The sequence below is a fragment of the Amphiura filiformis genome, chromosome 17 (genome assembly GCF_039555335.1).
Source record: "Amphiura filiformis chromosome 17, Afil_fr2py, whole genome shotgun sequence".
In the NCBI taxonomy this organism is placed as follows: domain Eukaryota; kingdom Metazoa; phylum Echinodermata; class Ophiuroidea; order Amphilepidida; family Amphiuridae; genus Amphiura; species Amphiura filiformis.
The window spans coordinates 46,558,372-46,581,992 of record NC_092644.1 but is presented as its reverse complement, the minus strand read 5'-3'; the positions used below and the strand labels follow the sequence as shown (position 1 = coordinate 46,581,992).

Sequence of the window (23,621 nt, the reverse complement as noted above, 5' to 3'; positions counted from 1 at the left end):
ATAGGTTTGAAATTTTCATGTGGCCACCCAACTAACTAGTCAATAGTCATAGTCATACTATAAGTTTGTGCAGAATTCTTTTTAGTTTTAGCATACTAAACCGTTCAGTGCATTTCATTTTCCACACGGGTCCTATGCGCACATTTGACATCGCGCTTGTATACGCGATAGTTAATATATAAAAGGAACCTTACAACAGAATAAGCTACTGTGATCATGTGCTTTCAGTTTCCCACATCTTTGAATGGGAATTGTTGAAATTTAATTTTGGACCAAAAACCTCATAAACGATAACACATTTGGCAGATTGGAAAATTTTGCGCCAATATTATCCCAATAAAAGTAAAATAGATTTTGAAACCTTCAGTTGATCTCATAAAAAAAAAAAAAAAAAATTGGGATTACGTTGGGATCTCGTATATCCTATCAGCATCAGAAAGCAATAAAGAATTTTTTAATTTATAATTCCTGGATTGTTTGTTTACAGATTACTTACAATGGAGACGACTTCCAAGTTACAAACTTTCCGTTGTCATTACTGCAAACGATGGTGGCACTGTTTTGATCAGTACAGAAAACACAAAAGAAGACACAAGACAAAGCATTTGGGGATATTTCCTGTACAGATACAACAAACCACTGGTGATAAACCAATTCAGAGTAGGAAATGTTTTGTTCCAATGACACATTGGACAGAACATACAGGAATTGACACTGGTGATAAACAATACCATTGCATGGAATGTGGGAAGTGGTTTATGTGGAAATCACAGTTGACACAACACATGCGCATTCACACTGTTAAAAAAACATTTCATTGTACAGATTGTGACAAGTGTTTTACAAGGAAATCGTATTTGACACATCACAGACGCATTCACACTGGTGGCAAACCATTCAAGTGCATGGAATGTGGCAAGTGTTTTAGATTGAAGACGGATTTTACACAACACACACAAGTTCACACGGGAGATAAACCATTTCAGTGCACTGAGTGTGACAAGTGTTTTGCAAGGAAATCAGATTTGACACAACACACATACATTCACATTGGTGATAAACCATTCCAGTGCATGGAGTGTAACAAGTATTTTGGAAGGAAGTCAAATTTGACACAACACACAATTGTTCACACTGGTGAAAAACAATTTCAATGCACGGAGTGTAACAAGTGTTTTGCATCAAAATCACTTTTGACAAGACACAAACAGTTTCACACTGGTGATAAACCATTTCAATGCATGGAGTGTGACAAACGTTTTGCATCAAAATCACGTTTGACACAACACACACGCATTCACACTGGTGAAAAACCATTCCAATGCATGGAGTGTGGCAAGTGTTTTGCATCAAGATCAGATTTGACAAGACACACAGTTGTTCACACTGGTGATAAACCATTTCAATGCACAGAATGTGGCAAGTGTTTTGCAAGGAAAGGGGAATTGAAACAACACAAACGGCTTCACACTGGTGAAAAACCATTCCAATGCATGGAGTGTGACAAGTGTTTTGCAAGGAAATCACATTTGACACTACACACACGCATTCACACCGGTGAAAAACCATTCCAATGCATGGAATGTGGCAAGTGTTTTGCAACGAGATCAGATTTGACAAGACACACAGTTGTTCACACTGGTGATAAACCATTTCAATGCACAGAATGTGACAAGTGTTTTGCAAGGAAAGGGGAATTGAAACAACACAAACGGCTTCACACTGGTGAAAAACCATTCCAATGCATGGAGTGTGACAAGTGTTTTGCAAGGAAATCACATTTGACACTACACACACGCATTCACACCGGTGAAAAACCATATCAATGCACAGAATGTGGCAAGCGTTTTGCAAGGAAAGGAGATTTGAAACAACACAAACGGCTTCACACTGGTGAAAAACCATTCCAATGCACGGAGTGTGACAAGTGTTTTGCAAGGAAATCACATTTGACACAACACACACGCATTCACACCGGTGAAAAAACATACCAATACACAGAATGTGGCAAGCGTTTTGCAAGGAAAGGAGAATTGAAACAACACAAACGGCTTCACACTGGTGAAAAACCATTCCAATGCACAGAGTGTGACGAGTGTTTTGCAAGGAAAGGAGATTTGAAACGACACAAACGGCTTCACACTGGTGAAAAACCATTCCAATGCATGGAGTGTGACAAGTGTTTTGCAAGGAAATCACATTTGACACTACACACACGCATTCACACCGTGAAAAACCATATCAATGCACAGAATGTGGCAAGCGTTTTGCAAGGAAAGGAGATTTGAAACAACACAAACGGCTTCACACTGGTGAAAAACCATTCCAATGCACGGAGTGTGACAAGTGTTTTGCAAGGAAATCACATTTGACACAACACACACGCATTCACACCGGTGAAAAAACATACCAATACACAGAATGTGGCAAGCGTTTTGCAAGGAAAGGAGAATTGAAACGACACAAACGGCTTCACACTGGTGAAAAACCATTCCAGTGCACAGTGTGACTGACAAGTGTTTTAGATTGAAGATGAATTTGACACGACACATTCACACTGGTGAAAATCCATTCAATGCATGGAATGTGGCAAGTGTTTTAGAGTTAAGTCTTATTTGACACAACACACAATAGTTCACACTGGTGAAAAACGGAGTGTTATAAGTGTTTTACAATGAAATCAAATTTGACAAAACAGAAACGCATTGACACTGGTGATAAACAATTTCAATGCGTAGAGTGTGACAAATGTTTTCCAAGAAAATCAGATTTGACAGGACAATCATCCCCTACCAATTAAACAAAAATCAAGCTGTTTGAGATAACCTGTGTTACTACTGTCTTTCTGTATGGGTGCGAGTCATGGGTAGTCATTAAGGACATGGAAAACAAGATCAACTAGTGGCAAATGGTGGTCATAGACCACAAACCTAGCTGGGGCATGTTGGTGTTGTGGAGGTATCTGACCCCTACAAAATGTTCCAAAAATGCTCCCCTGGTCATGGGGTTTGTTTTCACCAAGTTTGAGTCCCGTACTCTAACAGATGTCCAAAAATTCAATTCTAAGATTTGACCCCAGATGACCTTTGACCTGACCTATGCATGATGTTCCATAATGTTCCCCTGGTCTTGAGGTTTGTTGTCACCATGTTTAAGCCCTGCACCTCTTACAGATATCCAGAAAATGAAATTCTACGATTTGACCCCAGATGACCTTTGACCTGACCCTGCAAAATGTTCCCTGGTCATGAGATTTGTTGTCACTGAGTTTGAGCCCCATACCCCTTGCAGATATCCAGAAAATGAAGTTATAAAGATTTTACCCCAGATAACCTTTGACCTGACCCCTGCAAAGTGTTCCAACATGTTCCCCTGATCATTAAGTTTGTTGTCACCAAGTTTGAGCCCTGCACCTTACAGATGTCCAGGAAATGCGTTTCTAAAATTTGACCTCTGCATGACCTTTGACCTGACCCCCGCAAAATGTTCCCTTGGTCAGTGTTCGAAATAAGCACTTATCCTCTTGTCCTCTTGTCCAAAAATCACTGGGGGACAACCATATCGAGCTATGTACTTATCCCCTGGACAACCATATATTTTACCTCCAAAATCATGATTTATAAAATATAAAACTTGACATTAAATTTTGACTTTTAGAAACAAAGTAAGGAATCAAATAGGAAAAATAACAAATATATTTGGGACATGTTATTTATTTTGCTTGGCCTTACCCAATTATGGCAGTGCTTGAGATCCGCATGATCAGAACCAAAGACATTTGATTTTTTGCACTCAAAAATATGCCGCACATTTTGAGGACAACCAAAATGTTTTGAGGACAAGCATAATTTATGCTTTAGTTATCCTCGGGACAACCTCCATATTTTCCTTATTTCGGACACTGCCCTTGGTCATGAGATTTATTGTATTAAGTTTGAGCCCCATACCCTTACAGATGTCCAGATAATGCAATTGTAAGATTTTACCCCCTTAATGACCTTTGACCCCAATTCTGTGTGCAAGGTATGGGCACTGGGTAAAGCCGATGCACATGTGTAAGTGACGACATTGTGCTATGTAATATGTGGCAGAAGAAGCATTTTGAAGATATTTGGTTATATACCGAAAATGCCCTTTAATGACATTTGATCCCAATTCTGTTTGCACCCTATGGGCACTGGATATAGCCGATACATGTGTGCAAGTTACGAATTGTAGGGTGTAATATGTAGGAGGAGAAGCATTTTGAAGTTTTGTTGCCAGAAGAAGAAAGAAAGAAGAATCGGAGAGCATTACAGTACCTAGCTGGGGGGTGTAAACCCCCCAGCTAGGTAATGACTTGGCAACATCTTGCTACGGAGGCAGAGCCATGTTAAACATCAAGCGTGTGGGTTGGAATCCCGGGGTACTCAAGTTTGGTTTTGGTAGGGACGTGTCGCTGAGATTTTGGAAGTAGACCCATAAATATACCAATTTTTCAAGAAATTTGGACCCATTGATATATCAAAAGTCAAAATTTTTGGCTGAATTTACCCAAAATTGTCTTAGTTTTTACAAATTTTCTCAAAATTTTGGGAAAATGTTGGCTAGATTAAGGAAAAATTGGGCTGTTTTCCGAAAAAATTGAGAAAATCTTGAAAAAAGGATCCATTCATATACCAAAATAGGCTTTGAAAAAGGGGTCATTGATATACCAGAAGGCTACCCATGTTTGCGGCACGCCCCCGTATGGGCATTTGTACTGGGTCCCCCCCCCCCCCCCCGGGTCGGAATATACAAATGAGCTCAAATGAAACAATCTACAATCTGACCAAAACCACTCCACTGGTTGCCAGAGTCAAGACTCATCAACTCAAAATGTCTCGGCCATATTATGTGTCTTACAGACCAGGGATCCATTTAACTCTTATTGTGTATTTCGATAATTCTTTGTTTCCTTCATGCTTTACAATGAAATGAAATAGTGTTTTTTTATCAGTATTACTAAGAAGTAGTAGGCATAATGGTGCATCAAATCACAAGAAATCGGTCATATAATTAGCAGAGAAGATGAGAAAAAAATAATAAACAAGTGACTGACTGAACTGAGTGTGGGGTCACAAAGAGTAGAAAGCTAAAGGAGAGGTGGAGGGGGAAGGAGGGAAACTGGCATGGTGATTTGCAAGTCTTTTTTTAAAGTGTCACATTAATATGGACCAGTGTAACATCACATTTGGGTTGTTTTCAAAGGCAGGTCAGTACGCAGGATTTTTTTTGGGGTGTGCTGATTTTGAAAAAGTGGACATTTAACCCAAGAGGGGCTGCGATTTTGTGAAAAGTGGACTTTCTTTTCAAATTTTGGACCTTTTTTGATGAAAAACACATAGAAACCGGATTTCTAAAATGTTGGGAAATTTGTGGGAGGGGGGACGCACTCCAGCACCTCCTGTGTACGGTCCTGGTTTTAGGCTTCTAGTAAAATCTACTTAATACCATGAGAGACATGAGTAAGAGTGGCGCTTGACCACTTCAAACTCGGGTGTTCCATATAATTGCGTATGAGGTATGAGTTTGATTGACAACACCTATTACCTATTAGTATCACCCGCCCCTATTAAAATCAGATGCATCCCTTAAATGTTTTCGTTGCAATTGTTTTGACAGAAAAAAGTGGGCCTTTTCATTTGGATTGACATTTTGTCACATTAATGGCCATTAATCAAAGGCCTATTCTGCAATAGGTAAGAGGACATGAGGGAGAGGGTGCTAGACCACTAAAAATACCTGTGTTCCGTAATCTTGTCTTATGTAGCCTTTATTGACATCCACCTCTATCATGTCTATTTGATTGGTACTTCAAACATAACAATGAATTCACATAATCCAGCATTTTCGTGTCTGAACAATAGACTAACAGAAACTGAAAAGATAAAAAGACCCTTTTATATTATTAATTTTTGGGAGTCTATTGTTTGGAAACAAAAATGCAAGGTATAAAGTGGGTTGGTCTGTAATTTGACTTCATTGTTGTGTTTGGATTTGCCTTTGAATTCAATAGGGGGTGGGTAAAAAAACCTGTAATAATAATGGGCCACACTCATTGCTAAGGTTGAATAAGTCAATTATAATACACCAGGGCTTCAAGTGGTCAAGCGTCCGTCTTAAGCCCAGTCCTGTCTTCACATCGCAGCACGACCCGATGCTATAAAAACTGTAATTTGAAGTCAAGTTCTTAATCCACATCGCAGCGCGATGCGATGCTATAAAAATTGTAATCTGAGCCAGGTTTTTACAAGCTCTGCGGTGAAAATTCTCATCGCGCGATGGAAACTTTATAGCATGGCGCTGCGATATCGTAGTCGTGCACGTTTGTGATTGGCTGCTGGAAAATCAAGGTCGGCAGAATGACCATAAAAGGAGATGCAGACCCCACATGCTTTTAAAACATCGCAGCATTGCGCGATGAAATTAAAATGTACATTTTAATTTCATTGCACGATGCTGCGATGTTCTAAATGCTGCGATGTTCTAAAAGCATCGCAGCAATGTGGAGTAAGAATCAGACTTTAACCAGGTTTTTACGAGCGCAGCACCAGTGAAAATTCTCATCACGCGGTGGAAATTTCGGTCCATGGATTTGAACAATGTTCAACTTTTTCGCTTCGCGCTGCGATATCACAACCGTGATGCTTCTGATTGGCTGCTGGAAAATCAAGGTCGGTAGAATGACCTTAAAAGGAGATGCAGACCCCTTTTAAATGCTTTTAACACATTGCAACATCGCACGATGAATATAAAATGTACATTTCAATTTCATCGCGCGATGCTGCGATGTTTGAAAAGCATCGCAGCATTGTATTGCACTGCGAAGTGGAGTCAGGATCGGGCTTTACTAATCGCAATAATTAGATTTTACTATTACTAGAGGCAGGATAGCCTACAACAGGTCAGAACTGTGTCTGAATCAATTGATGTTGAATTGGTCCATATTAATGTGACATTTAAAAAAGACTTAAAACATCAGGCAAGTTTCTCTGCCCCTCTCTCTCCTCTCGCTTTTTGTCTATCCACTCTCCCCCTCCCACTCAGTTCAGCCAATTTATCTTAATTCTATTTACTGTTGTATTTTCCACCACACTTCTCCCCATCACTGTTTTATTTATTTATTTATTTTTTTTTTTTTTCATTTTGATTTTCTTAATTTATCTATTTATTGGTTGTGATATTTTACTTCAGCAATAGAATACTGCTAAAATTTAAATAAACTGAATAATAAAAATGAGTTTGAACAAATGGGGTCTTTTGGTGACAGAAGTGCTGTTGGGAGCTTTGGTATATTCCTCCCTCCCCTATTTGTCCTCCTCTCCACTCCTCTCCTATCTCCTCCCCTCAACCTGCTCCTCTCCTCTCATCTACACTCTCCCTCTCTCCTCTCAGCTTGGTCATTGACTGAAAAATAATATACATTTAAAATAGATTTGAGTCTAGGAATCTTTCCTAAAGCAATTATCATATTACCAATTCCAATTGTTATGGCAATGAATAGAACCAATTAGCTTCACTTGAACGTAATTCTTTTGTGTTGCATATTACCACACATGTGAGTAAGGTGTATTTTGGGCGAAAAATAATTCCTTGTTTCATCTTCATCTGATAATCTTATAACCAATTTTTTGTAAATGCACAAACAAGTATAGACAAATCCAACGAGCCAAGTCATGGTCAGGATTTGGTCGGCCATATTTGGTTCCCGCATGCACCAAACAGGTGTTGTGAGTGCCCAATTGGGTGGATTAAACCCACTTAAATTTCGATGTTAGATTCTTTTGTGTTGTAAACTGTCATCACTCTTTTGTCTACGTGTAATATGGGTGATATAATGCAGTTTATAATACTCTTCAAACGCATCATCTCACATTTTAGGTGAGATAGTTGGGTCCCTGTCGCGACTAATGGCTGCCATTGAGGAGTAGGAATGCGTGAAATTGGATTCGTCTCACGGTGATTTAAAATGAACTGTACCCAGCTTAACCCATTTTTTGTATATTTTTGCGGAGATTGTACATATCAAAAAACTATCATAGAAAGCAGTGATAAGTGTTCTGTAGTAAAAATTTTGATAATAAGTGGTTTTAGTTAGAAGATATCGCATTTTCAATTTATCATCCCATTTTAGACCAACACATGGAACAAAGTTTATCCGTGTTCTCTACCGCAGTAACAAAATTGGTGTGTTTTATAAAAATGTACTTTTCTTCACAACCATTTGAGGTAAAGACATGATTTTTTCACCAATAATATACTATCCTGTTACAGCTTTCAAACACAAATTATTTAAATGTCGGGAAGTATTTTATTCTAATTTTTTAATTTGGGTACAGTTCATTTTAAATCACCCTGTATATCATGAGTATACCTAAAGCTACCTAAGTAACTCCCGCAGTAAGTAAATGTAGCCGTGCAATTTTGGGACGTAAAATTTAGACCTCAAGTTTTGAAGTCGGCAATTTACACAACTCGCAAAACTGAAAACGACAATTGACTTCCTTCAACTTGTTAGTGAAAGACAAAAGCTAGAATAAAAAGATTGCAACATTGAAACAAACAAGGATAACTGGATGGAGGGAGGATAAAGTGCCTTGCCCAAGGACACAACACATTGGCACGAGCGGGACTCGAACGTGCAACCTATGGATTATAACTTAAGTCGGGCGCCTTATCCACTCGGCCACACGTGCTCCCATTTTAGTACTAGTACTATCATTTGATCTCACCTCGGGGCCCATAGTTTTAACCAGAACCTCTCATGGCAGTATACATTTGAATATTATTAATCCTATCAGCATTAAGAAAGAAAACCAGCACAATTTTTTTTTAATTTTTAATTTATAATATCTGTATTTTTTGTTTATAGATTACTTGCAATGGAGATGCCTTCCAAGTTAAAGACTTTCTACTGTCATTACTGCAAACGATGGTGGCACTGTTTTGATCAGTACAGAAAACACAAAAGAAGACACAAGACAAGGCGTATGCATCTGGGGATATTTCCTATGCAGACACAACAAACCACGGGTGCTAAACCAATTCAGTGTTTTGTTCCAACGCCACATATAACAGAACACACAGAAGTTGACACAGGTGGTAAACCATTTCAGTGCACTGAGTGTGACAAGGGTTTTACAAGGGAATCACATTTAACACGACACACACGCATTCACACTGGTGATAAACCATTCCGATGCATGTAATGTGGCAAGTGTTTTAGACAGAAGTCAGGTTTGACACGACACATACACATTCACTCTGGTGATAAACCATTCCGGTGCATGGAATGTGGCAAGTGTTTTAGATGGAAGTCTCAGTTGACACAACATACACGCAGTCACACTGACCCATTTGTGTGCATGGAATGTGGCAAGTGTTTTGGATTGAAGACAGATTTTACACGACACTCACTTATTCACACTGGAGATAAACCATTTCAGTGCACTGAGTGTGACAAGGGTTTTACAAGGGAATCACATTTAACACGACACACACGCATTCATACTGGTGATAAACCATTCCGATGCATGGAATGTGGCAAGTGTTTTAGATGGAAGTCTCAGTTGACACAACACACAATAGTTCACACTGGTGATAAACCATTTCAATGCATGGAGTACAACAAGTGTTTTGCATCAACACAGGATTTGACAAAACATACAAGCATTCACAATGGTGAAAAGCCATTCCAATGCACAGAGTGCGGTAAGTGTTTTGCATCAAAACCAGTGTTGACAAGTCACACACGCACTCACACTGGTGAAAAACCATTCCAGTGCATGGAATGTGGCAAGTATTTCAGAGTTAAGTCTCATTTGACAAAACACACACTTGTTCACACTGGTGAAAAACCATTTCAATGCATGGATTGTGGTAAATATTTTGCATCAAAATCAGATTTGACAAGACACACAAGCATTCACACTGGTGATAAACCATTCCGTGCATAGAATGTGGCAAGTGTTTTAGATTGAAGTCACATTTGACACAACACGCAATTGTTCACACTGGTGAAAAATTATTCCAATGCATGGAGTGTGGCAAGTGTTTTACAGTGAAATCAAATCTGACACAACACAAACGCATTCACACTGGTGAAAAACCATTCCAGTGCATGGATTGTGGCAAGTGTTTTAGATTGAAGAAGGAATTGACACGACACACAGTTGTTCACACTGGTGAAAAACCATTTCAATGCACAGAGTGTGACAAGTGTTTTACATCAAAACCAGAGTTGACAAAACACACACGCACTCACACTGGTGAAAAACCATTTCAGTGCATGGAATGTGGCAAGTATTTTAGAGTTAAGTCTCATTTGACAGAACACACACTTGTTCACACTGGTGAAAAACCATTTCAATGCACTGAGTGTGGCAAGTGTTTTGCAAGGAAATCAGACTTGACACAACACACACGCATTCACACCGGTGAAAAACCATTCCAGTGCATGGAGTGTGACAAATGTTTTAAAAAGAAATCACATTTGACAAAACACACACACATTCACACCGGTGATAAACCATTTCAGTGCATGGAATGTGGCAAGTGTTTTAGATTGAAGTCTCATTTGACACAACACACCCCTGTTCACACTGGTGAAAAACCATTCCAATGCATGGAGTGTGGTAAATATTTTGCATTAAAATCAGATTTGACAAGACACACACAGATTCACACTGGAGATGAACCATTTCAATGCACGGAGTGTGACAAGTGTTTTACATCAAAATCAGATTTGACACAACACACACGCATTCACACTGGTGATAAACCATTCCAGTGCATGTACTGTGGCAAGTGTTTTAGACAGAAGTCTCATTTGACACAACACACACAAGTTCACACTGGTGAAAAACCATTCCAATGCACTGAGTGTGGCAAGTGTTTTGCAAGGAAATCAGATATGACCAAACACACGCACATTCACACTGGTAATAAGCCATTCCAGTGCATGCAAGCGCAAGTGTTTTAGATTGAAGTCTCATTTGACACAACACACACTAATGGAGTGTGGTAAATATTTTGCATTAAAATCAGATTTGACAAGACACACACAGATTCACCCCGGTGATAAACCATTTCAATGCACGGAGTGTGGTAAATATTTTACATCAAAACCAGAGTCAGGCCCTCGAAATCCGCGGTAACGCGGCCGCGCCGTTCCCAGAAAAAAAATTGGAGGTCACAGAAAAAAAATTGGGAAAAAAAAAAAAAAAAAAAAAATTTAAAAATTTTTTTTTTTTTTTTTAATTTTTTTTTTTCTTTTCCAAAGTTTTCGGCGACCTTGGAGAACCACTGGACCTATTCTGAAATTCTAGGATCATTCACAGTTAATTTGAAAACAATTGGAAAAAATATAAAAAAATTACAGTTTATTATCCTTACTATGCAAACCACTAACTAATGTTTACCTCTTCATCTAGCACATATTATAAATGCATAGAAAACGAATGCATGTATAATAATGTGATAGATGAAGAGGTAAACATTAGTTAGTGGTTTCCATATTACGGATAACAAACTGTAATTTTTTGTAATTTTTCCCAATTTTTTCAAAATAACTGGGAATGATCCTAGCACTTCAGAATACGTCTAATGGTTCTCCAAAGTCAACAAAACTTTGACATGTTTTTTTTTAAATGGATTTTTTTTTCTGAATTTTTAACTTTGTATTGTGCATTATATCAGTGACCTATCAGTCACGTAGGCCTTGTTATAAAGTCAAAAATCGCTTCAAAAAATGATCGTTATGTACAAAAGTATAGGAAACTGCATTTTAAAAGCACATTTTCTATGTGAAGGAAGCATATTTTTCAAACTTGTAAAAACGGGTCCCAGAATGTTTTTTCATATTTCAAAGGTTGCAGTCATCAAATGATTGTGTTGAAATAATTGTTGCCAGATATGGAGTATAAATCCCTCCTGAAATGCAAACCTTCAGAATAGGTCTAGAGGTTCTCTACAGTGACCAAAAACTTTGAAAAAATGAAGAAAAAAATGGATTTTTTTTTAAATTTTCACCTTTGTATTGTGCATCATATCAATGTCCTATCAGTCACGTAGGCCTTGTTATAAAGCCAAAAAATGGCTTCAACGAATGATCGTTATGTACAAAAGTATAGGAAACCTGCATTTTTAAAAGCACATTTTCTGTGTGAAGGAAGCATATTTTTCAAACTTGTAAGAACAGATCCCAGAATGTTTTTTCACATTTTTTTCATTGTAGTCATCAAATATGTGTTGAAATTGTTGCTAGATATGGAGTTTAAATCCTCCTCAACTGTATAAAAGCCTAGGGCTTCATTTTCACCTTGTTCTTTATTGTTGTTTTTCTATAAAATGTGTCTTCTGTGAAGGGGCTTACAAGGGTTTTTACAGTGTAGAAACCCTTTAGCTTTGGGGGGCTTCGCCCCCTCAACCCCGCCGTCAGAGGCGATACTACGGGCGCTTCGCGCCCTACGTTCATCATGTACTCTGTTTTCTAGGTTTTCAATGTTGGCAGGTATGATATTTCAGAGTTTTTTTTTTTTTTTAAAGCTCACTCTCATGCCTGAATTAGAGCCTCAGAATGGTGATTTCTTACTTTAAAAGTCTAAAATCCATGAGTTTTTAAGCTTTTTGAGCCCCTGGACCCCAATCGTTAAGGCGAGCGACAAGGCACTCATGAATTTCACAGAAAATTTAAACCAACATAGTTTAAGTTCCCAGACAGGAAATATTTTTCCTATGCCCTGACCAGAGTTGACAAAACACACATGCATTCACACTGGTGAAAACCCATTTCAGTGTATGGAATGTTGCAAATATTTTAGAGTTAAGTCTCATTTTGACACAACACACACTTGTTCACACTGGTGAAAAACCAGTGTCCGAATTAAGAAAATAAAAGGGGTTGTCCCACGAACAAACCGGTTCTAATTTCTGGTTGTCCACCAAAGTTTTTGGTTGTCCATAAGCTGCCACAATCTGAAACGTGGCAATTAAGTGTTTTGCATGATTTTACCAAATGTTTTCTTTCAAATTTTCACATGCAAAAACATGTTTTGATTTTTTTTATATAAATACCCGATAGAATTGCACAATGCGCATATGTGACACGATCTGGTCCATGGGGCCAAAGGAGGCATTTTACTGTAATTATTACATTATACATACAATAGGCTATCATTTACTGAAAATTCCAAAGGTCTAAAGTAATGAAGTTTTTTATGTGTATTTTCTTATGTATTTTATAATTTTTTATTGTTTTTTACCCCATATTTTTCCCTTTATCTCAGTTTCAAATTTGCCGCGTTTGGCCCCCGTGGACCAGATCGTCTCACATATATGTCTAGCATTCCAAAAAATAGATTTGAATAAAAACAATGAGATTTGAATAAAAAATGTCAAAAAAATCAACAATCCTGATTATGTTTTATATACGGTATTTGGGCTTCTCCATCCAACTGCCTCTGTGGCCTAGCAGAAAGACATAACTGGATTCATAAGCATCGAAGTAATGGATCACTGGTTTAAATCGATTATAAGCTGTGGATTTCTTTTCTTTTCATAATGCATGATTGCCTTCCAAAATGAGTCCACTTAAAAAGTAAAAGTGGATAATGGTGAATCCAATGGACGAGGACACATCAAGGATCAATAAAGAGGATACCTTGAATGAACAACAGGAAAGAAAAAGAGTACACCAACTTGATGTGGGGAAACAAGTAAAGTACAGACTATAGACAGTATGCAGGGGGACAAAAACAGCAAATGTAGGCATAAGAAGTAGGCAAAGTTCGATAACTAAAAATCACAGAAGTGCTAAACTATGAGTGTAAATTCACGGTTATTTTTTTTATTCTCTTTTTCCTACCCTCAAACTCTAACCCCTCCCCAAACCTTAGTACATGTATACAAACCCACCCATGCCCAACAAGCCTAACACCCTTGCCCCAACCCCCAAAAGGGAACCCCGAAATCGGACCTGTATTGGCATGTTTGGTAAATGCATTAATATATAATAACTTTATTAGCCTCATCTCATCAAAATGACATTTTATGGAAAATTATACTGAAGGAGAACCCTTTCACATAATTTTGGAAATTTAAAACAATTCTAAAATTATGAAAATACAAAAAAAAAACATTTAAAAAGTGCACAAGCTTTTTCTTCTGGGTAAGAATTTATTTCTTGCATGCAACAGTTTTTTTGGTGCAGGTTAGAAATCTGATAAATAGGTCCATGCATGCATTTTGTATGGTGACCTTTTTATCAAATTTCTAACCTGCAAGAAAAAAACTGTATTTTGTTAAAATTTCCAAAATTATGTGAGAGGTTTCTCTTTTATTTTGTTAGCAATAAAAATAACAAATGAGGGAAAATAAAGTAATTAAAACATTATTAACATGCATTTAAAAACATTAAATATATAGGTCCGATTTTCAGGTGAAATCAATTTCTCTGCTAATTCCCTTTTGGGGGTAAGGGCAAGGCAAGGATTTTGGGTTAAGTTAAAGGTTAGTGGGCCAGGCTTGTTTACATGTACTAGTAAGGTTTGGGTGGGTTAGACTTTGTGTAACTTAAAAGGGTAGGAGAAACATTGAAAACCTTTATAAAGGTTACCAAATTAATGAAAGACTTAGACATGGAGACACTTGCTGACAGGAGGAAGATAGATAGACTTTCCATACTACAGAAAGCCAGAGAGGGTCATCTGGCCCTGCCAGTACAAAACATACTACAACCAACCCACCGTCTTACTAAACGAAGCCACGCAAATTCATATCAAGAATTACAAGTCAACAAGGACGTTTTCAAATACGGTACTCCTTCTACCCAAGAACTATCAAAGAGTGGAATTCTCTACCAGCAACACTTACTCAGCAACCAGACCCATTAGCATTTAAGAAAAGCATACAAGATCACATCCTAAAACGCATCTAAGCAGTCTTCACTAGTGCGCACACACTAGATTCCTTCCCTCTTGACTCCACTTGGAGTGTTGGAAAGTATTCAAGCAGAAGCAGAAGAAGCAAAAAAACACACTACCTGCTAAAAGACAGATCAATGGGATTACAAAAGTGCACTATAAAGAGTGATGAAAATCACTGCATAAACAGCACAATATTACCCGGGATATTGCCAAACAATCAGTGTACAAATCAGGCAAAAAACAAGTTCGATGGCCAACTTGCCAATAGAGAGTTCCTGTGTTTTGGGTTACCCGCCATCTTGGAGGGAAACCTAAACTCTGTTTACAATTTTCAGAATACCAACACTCGCGTAATAATTGGCAAATGTTATTTTGTAGAATGTAGCACCAATAGGGTCATTGACCAAATCAAAGGAATGAGGAATACGGCGGTGCGAATCACGTTATAAACACTATTGTAGTCCGCTCCGCTTGAAAACACGGGAACTCTCTATTCCAGAGCCCACAAAAGTGTCGGGAAAACAGTACAAAAGTACACTGGAAGGGATGAAAATCACTGTGCACATAGCAGACAAATAAAACCAATCAGACAAAAAGTAGCCAAAATGAAAAACAAATGACACTGAACAGCTTTAAAAGGCCCATTCATCGCCAGATAGGCCTAATTATTGCACTCAGGCTCTTATCTAACCTGCATGTTCATATTGTAGCCTATAATCATCATTGATTACCGTATCTTTTGATGTTGGAGTCCCATATCACTCAAAAATAACTGAAAAACAAGGTACCTCCTCCCGGGCCCCCAGCACTGGCACAAAACGGGGTACAAATTACTTTGGACGGAATACAAATGGGCCGAGCATGTACGAGTGTCGACAAATAGGCGACAGGCTACATTTAGCCTGAAATCTGCCGGAAGTTCGGTTTGGGTTAATTTTGTATCAGGGTTTGTGTACAAAAAACTGATGCATAACGCTGCAACGGCTGCATGACAGTCTTCAAAGTCTTCAAGTGTTGTTCTCCTAACAAAGCGAAGCTTATCCAATGTGTTGTATCCGCCCGCTGATCTTAGAATTCTGCATTAACTTCGCAATTTTTCCACTGAAGTTTTGTTTTTTATACGGTAAGAAGATAGCAAAATCCCTAGTCCGAATAATCAGACCCAGAACAAAATATTAATTTCTGACATGATCTTGTTCTGGGTCTGAACTGTTTTCATTCGAAATCTTGATGGCAAAGTGGACAAAAGAAGCACATGGTCTAGTCGGGATTATGCACTTTCAGTTTCTCACGCGCTTGAACGGGAATTGGATTGCGACTTTTTTTCGATGTCTAGTGAGCAAATTTCTTCAATATTTTGAAAAAATGATGTCAAATTTTTTATTCTATATTGTTTGGTAATAATGTCTTTTGCCAATAGTATGTTTAAAGTTGCAATTTTGTGTTTTTGATCGCAAAATCGGATATTTTCGCTCCTCGATTCAATTCTGAACCCTTCGCAAGGGTGCCGATTTCGCAGAACTTTGACGATAATTTTGCCTTTTGGACACTAAAATGCAATCGATCCTTAATTTTGTTTCAACCGAGTTTTAAATTAGCAAGCACAATAAGGTTGGTACCACTCATGCACTTTTATATACAATGTAGGCCTACATTGATAAAATTTTCAAGTTTCTAACCGGCGCAAATCGTTAAGTGTGTATTTCCCATTGACATCCAAAATGGCGTAAGCCAGTCCTTAATATACATAGGTACGGCGTATATAGGACTGGCAAGCAAGTCTAACATGGTCCCACTTCACAGTTTTTTAATCCCGTTGCGTGAATCACTCTATTTTTGTGGACCGTACTTTTGATACATTGTACTTACTCAAGTCTTGAGTATTTGGACAAGCGGAACAGTTTTGACAGACCCTTTGTCTACCTCTCTGTTTGTAAACAAACGAGGAGGTCGACCTCGCCGAATATGAAAGTCAGCGTAATAGTACTGCACTGCAAAATCCCCAATGTTTTAGTTTAATGGAGGAACCTCGTTTTTAGATGTAGGTACATGTACATCATGCATGGGTATTAGAGGCAAGCCAGAGAAAATGTTAGACTGCGGAACTCAGTCCTCAATGATAGCCAGTCACTTATCTTTTGGTCATTATATCATAATATGACTATCATTTGAGGACTGAGTTCTTACCATACATCTTCTGTGGTGCAGTTTCAGACAATAGCTTGGGATTATTGGGGCAGAGGTTATCTTTTGAATTCTTTCATGACCACTGAAGCATAGTCAAGCCTGTTAAGGACACTCGGCGTGAATTGAAAGACCATGTCACCAGGCCCGTACGCAGGATTTCACTTGGGGGGTGCTGATTTTGAAAAAAGTGGACTTTTTTCCAAGAGAGGGGGCAATTTTGTGAAAAGTGGACAAAATTTGGACCTTTTTTGTCCAAAAGAGCGTAAAAAACCCAATTTTTTTGCGCGCTACGCTCGTAAATTCTGAAATTTTGGACTTTTTGTATATATGTTTCCCCCTGCATACGGACCTGCATGTCACTTGCCACAAAAGAATGTCAAAGGTCATAGACACCAATTTGGTGTACTTCCACGCCTCGGAAAATGATGCTTAAGGTTTAGGACTAAGAAGATGTAAGGAAGAGGAGGGTTAACGGAATTATATACTTGAGATAATCCTGTAGGTAATCCGGTTGCACCTATTCAGAGTCCTTGATTCTCAAGTACATGTACATAGTTAGATATCTTACATGTACTTGCAGTAGCCTAGGCTTTGATATGAATTATGATGTGCGAGGCCGCTCACGGTTGACCGATTTGCACTCAAGAATTTGAAATATTTCAATTGTTTCTATAGAGAAAAGTATGAAACGTCAAACGTGTGTATTTATAATTTGCAGTGGAACTTTGGTCATATTTTATTTGAAATCTAACTGGATGTTAGGGTCTTTTACTCTTTATGCATGCATAGTATGATGATATACAGACACTGACCTTTCCCTAAAACTAGTAAGCAGCAACTTGTGTATCACACCTATCATGGGTTTGAACCCCTTTGTCGTATTTTATTGTTAAACCTAAATAGCGTGATTACTTTTGAATGAGCGGCAGCACACATATTTTGTTTGAGGATAGCTGGATCTATCTCCTTTTCCTTACATCTTCTCATAGTGAGGGTTATGTTACATAATACTGGATTAGAGAAGTGACAGGTGGGAATACTATATTGAAATTGGGTCGGGTCAGAACATTATATAGCAGTAGGCATGTCCACTAAAAATTTAAGTTCTTTTAAATTGATTCAATCCTATAACTTATTGGCTAGGAATTGATGAAAGAAATATTTTGTCATTTAAATAATCTTAAACGTTTCATTCCAGAGATATGGCCTTTCGAGTGTCACAGTTTTATATAGGGCTCCTAGAACATGTTAAAAAGTTGTAAGTCCAAAAAGTGCAATTTTAAGAACTTGTTGTTTTAAAATGTATTTATTAACTAGCATTATCTGGAACCTCAAGCATGATCATTGATGGCTGCCATGGAACATATCTCCATAGAGGAGATGGACAATCAGTGCTTTATTTCAAATGAATATAGGGAGACTTAAACATTGTTCAATCTTTTATGGTCAGCACATTTTATCTTCAAAAATGATTATATTTCATCATTACATATAAGTTTGGTAACATTAATCACTAATAATAATAATAATAAACACCAATTTTGAGAAATTTGCTCCAAGGCTCGAAGGTTATCTTTATCAAGCAATATATACAAATGTACTGTGTGTGCATGGAAGCCATAATGGATAGCATATGAAATGAACATGGTAGTCAGAAGTGCATAATTTGAGATGGGTTTTGGTAGGCTTAAACATTCTTTAATTTCTTACGTTGTTGTTCTCATCTCATTATTAGTTTCTTTAAAAAAAGTTGATCCTTTGATAAAGGAAGGTCCTCTCTATTTAATGACCAATCAGGAAAGACTTTGGTTAATGTTATCTAGTGGAATAAAGAATTTCTTGAAACACCCTGTTTTAGACCTATAAATTGGACCACAACAAGTAGGCCTACTGTTACCATTTATCAGGGCTTGGACTTAGTGCATGGGTGTGTGTTTGCATAGACAATACATGGGTGAGTGCACACACACAGCCAGTAGGAAACTCTTCTAGCAGAAAATGTATTGACAGTGGACATCCCTAGTAATACTAGTAGTAGTAGTCATATAATGTATGTCATTTGGTATGAAAAACGCCAGGAAAAAAGTTTATACACTTTTGCAAATTGAGCGAAAAGTCACCAAATCTGTTTCAAATGAACATAACTTTTATTCTATAGTTCGATTGACATGTAGTAAACGTATTTGCCATGCACACCAGTGGCGTACCATGGCCGCCCCTACCCCGGGGGGCTGATGAAAATTCAATTTTGCCGCCCCTTCGTCAACAGCCCGAAAAGGTTGCCCCATTTTTGTACGGTCGTTTGAAAAAGTGAAGAGCAAAAAAAAAAAAGTATTTATAGGCGTTTGATGTACAATGTATAGTACAGTTGTTTCAATTTTTCCGCCCCTTTTTTCTTTACTAATTCTTTTTGCCACCCCTTCTTCTTCCGCCGCCTCTTTTTGTCCGCCCTTCTTCTTCCGCCTTACGCTTTGACCCGGGGCTGGTGCCCCAAAGCCCCCAAAATACACGATGCACACGATCACCGACCTCATGCCACAGGAGAGTCGCTTGCCCGGCCAGTCACTTGGTGACTGCAGTAGTGTGTATAGTTACTTGTCAACAATGCGCTATAATTTTTGAGAAAAATGCAAAAAATAGGCACAAAATTGGGCAGCGGTGCAGTACCCCCCTAATGTGTTATTGATTGCAATACCTGTGAAATTTAAGACAGTTAGACTTTTCAAGGACTTACTTTGACCGATTTTGAGGCTAGTGTAAACTCTAGACGACAGATTTGGGTGATTAGCACTAATTAGCAATTGAGTTAAACAATTAATTAATGAGATTTTTTGTTTCAAAACATATTTCATTAGTTAAATGTGTTCTTGATTGCAATACATGTGAATGTTGAATTTCCCAGACCATGATTCATAACCTCATTAATATACGCGATACATGCGATCCAATCATTTTTATTTATTTGCCAAAACCCAAACGCTGAATGCGGACCTTGCTACATGTGATATTCCACAGTGGTCCTCGCGCCATCGGCGTAAATATTAGTAACCTCCTCGTGCGCTGTGTTGAACGTCAAACAAATTGCGAGAACACTGGCCGTCATATTTTGATTGCACGCTACCATATTAGCACAGATTGTGATTTGCACTTCTGTTATTGGTCGTCCTGTTTTAGCCTGATCCATTTTTGGAAAGGCAAAACATAAAAATTGTTTGTCGGAGCTAATTTTTAATTCCTGGATTGTTTGTTTATAGATTACTTGCAATGGAGACAACTTCCAAGTTACAAACTTTCTACTGTCATTACTGCAAACGATGGTGGCACTGTTTTGATCAGTACAGAAAACACAAAAGAAGACACAAGACAAGGCGTATACATTGGGGGATATTTCCTGTGCAGATACAAGAAACCACTCATGATAAACCAATTCAGTGCATTCAGAGTGGGAAATATTTTGATCCAAAGACGCATTTGACAAAACATACAGGAATTGACACAGGTGATAAACAATACCATTGCATAGAATGTGGAAAGCGGTTTATGTGGAAATCATTGTTGACAAGACACATACGTATCCACACTGGTGAAAAACAATTTCATTGCACAGAGTGTGACAAGTGTTTTACATTGAAATCACATTTGAAACAACACAAACTCATTCATACTGGTGGCAAACCATTCAAGTGCATGGAATGTGAAAAGTGTTTTAGACAGAAGTCACATTTGACAAGACACACACGCATTCACACTGGTGATAAACCATTTCAGTGAATGGAATGTGGCAAGTGTTTTGTATGTAAATCACAGTTGAAACAACACAAACTCATTCACACTGCAGTGATAAACCATTTCAGTGCACCGAGTGTGACAAGTGTTTCACAAGGAAATCAGATTTGACACAACACACACGCATTCACACTGGTGGCAAACCATTCGAGTTAAGGCAAAAAAAACCATTCAAGTGTATGGAATGTGGCAAGTGTTTTAGAGTTGAGACAAAATTGACACGGCACACAGTTGTTCACACTGGTGATAAACCATTCCAGTGCATGGAATGTGTTAAGTGTTTTGCATCGAAATCAGAGTTGAAACAACACACAGTTGTTCACACTGGTGATAAACCATTTCAGTGCATTGAGTGCACGGCAAGTGTTTTGCGAGGAAATCAGAATTGACAAATCACACAAGCATTCACACTGGTGATAAACCATTCCGGTGCATGGAATGTGACAAGTGTTTTAGATTGAAGTCTATTTTCACAAGACACACACTAATTCACACTGGTGAAAACCCATTTCAGTGAACAGAGTGTGGCAAATGTTTTTCATCAAAATCAGATATGACAAGACATGTACTCATTCACACTGGTAAGTGCATGGAATATCAGTTTGGGGCACTCATATATCACAGATTCACGGACGTCTCTGATATCAAATACTCTTGAAGCGTCATGTCACATACAGTATCATATTTCAGAGACGTACGCGTCTCATAAATTACATAATCCCTCGTTTCAAACGATATTAGTAATTGAATACCTGAGTGGAAGAAGGGCCCAACTCCCATTTTTTTTACAAAAATGAGTTAGACCCAGTATTTTATTGCCAACAGATTGTTCTTCCTTGTGTGTGAAAGAAGGACTAGAATCCACTCTCTAAATAGTCTTCCACGTACACTTAATCATAGTTTTCATGGAAGAAAGGCCCAACTCCATGGAGTTGGGCCCTTCTTCCACAAAATGGGTTTTAAAGGAACTTTGTTCATCCATGACATCTGCTTTTCACTTTACTCCTGTAACATACGTTACTACTGGTTCGTAAAATTCTGCTATTATCTGGTACTTTAGAGAATCTTATGCAAGTATTGGATCAAAAAGTTTCTTGTTTAATGTGTTTGACATATACCACCAAATAATTTCCATAATGCTTCCTCATATTGTATTGTGTCACTGTTAAGAATGGTAACGTATGTTACAAATCGTTTACATACTCATAGAACTCAAAAAATAAAAATGTTGTACAATGCTGGCCATGCAGGGCGCTAAATGGAATAAAAATTACAGGCAGGCGGAGTCTGTTGTGATTTTCTTAAATTTAATCATGATCGTTCAAATACTGGTAACGTATGTTTCAGTAACAGCTGTTTCATTTAAACTCTAAAATTTCCACATGTTCTGTTCAGTGCAACAAAATTATTTCACTTTTATCAGGGTATCACATGTTAATGTTTACTACCTACCAGGTATATATTCTACTGTTTGATTTTCAGAAAATTGGTAACGTAGGTTACTTTCCTTAACCATACGGTCATATGGATACCCACATTACATTTTCAGTCATGAATATTATTTCCACGTTATTAATTTGACATTATAAAGGCAAAACCTGATACCTAAATTGATTAAAAGGTTATCAAGGGTTAGATAACATGTCCATGTAACGTAGGTTAAACACGAAGTATTGCGACAAATTTCAATTGTAAATAAATCATCTTTTACAATTTAGGGATGGTGTTTTCCTTTTTTTTCTTGTAGGAATACACTATAAATTACATAAAATACTACTTCAAAGCATATTCATTTTCCTTTTAAGGGATCCAAAATGAGTGTTTATTATGCGTTTCGACAGTATTTTTTTGGGACATGAGAGCACCTCAGACCTATCGATTGCATTCTGAATCTGAAGCATGTCTTTCTGATATCAAATAATTTTCATTTTTAAAATCACAATATAATACAAATTTTATAACAAATTATAAAAATTTGATATTTTTCAAATTTTTGATATATAACAGTCCTCGAAGTAAATTATATAAATCTAATGATATATTCTTAAAGTGTATGTAGCAGGGAGGAAAAGCCGACGATCAATTGAAAATGTTGACCTTTCATATTGAAGATATGGATTTTTTTCCCAAAAGACCTAATTTTTTGGGTGTTTTGGGAAAAAATCCATATCTTCAATACTTAAAGGTCAAAATTTTCAATTGATCGTCGGCTTTTCATCCCACCTACATACACTTTAAGTATAAATCATCAGATTTATAAAGTTTACTTCAAGTACTGTTAAATATCAAAAATATCAATTTTTAATGATTTGCCATAAAATGTGTATTAAATTGCTAATTTCAAAAATCAAAATTATTTGATATCAGAATGACATTCTTCATATTCAGAATGCAATTCGATATGTCTGATGTGCTCTAATGTCCCAAAATAAATACTGTCCAAACGCTCATACCCCAGCCCTTAAGCACATTACACAAATATGTGAAGTTCATGATTTGCGATATAGGGGTTTTGACCACTCAGCCAACTTCTAAACATCGCTACTTCCAAAATAATACGATTTGAATGATGATGAATGATGAATTTGAATTTTCAGATATTATAACCAGATATTACAAGATCATTTCCTTATTATTACGATCCACATTGGTACAATATATTAAGTTGAATGGTTGCGACAGGATTTGCTCGTTTTGAGTGGT

At 37.6% G+C, this 23,621-nt stretch overlaps 2 protein-coding genes across 2 annotated transcripts in view; both read left to right on the top strand.

The window, feature by feature from the left end:
- Positions 1-23,621, top strand: part of LOC140137242 (uncharacterized) — a 54,360-nt gene that overhangs the window by 23,578 nt on the left and 7,161 nt on the right. The window contains 5 exon segments of the mRNA XM_072158890.1: positions 488-2,226; positions 2,229-2,505; positions 8,894-9,966; positions 9,969-10,989; positions 20,387-20,631. Of these exon segments, the coding sequence (XP_072014991.1) occupies positions 498-2,226; positions 2,229-2,505; positions 8,894-9,966; positions 9,969-10,989; positions 20,387-20,631 (4,345 nt within the window). The 5' untranslated portion in view covers positions 488-497.
- LOC140137879 (kynurenine formamidase-like) overlaps positions 15,888-23,621 on the top strand; it is a 46,545-nt gene continuing 38,811 nt past the window's right edge. The window contains exon 1 of the mRNA XM_072159684.1: positions 15,888-16,068. The gene's annotated coding sequence lies outside the window, so the exon portion shown is untranslated. The remainder of the gene's footprint in view (positions 16,069-23,621) is intronic.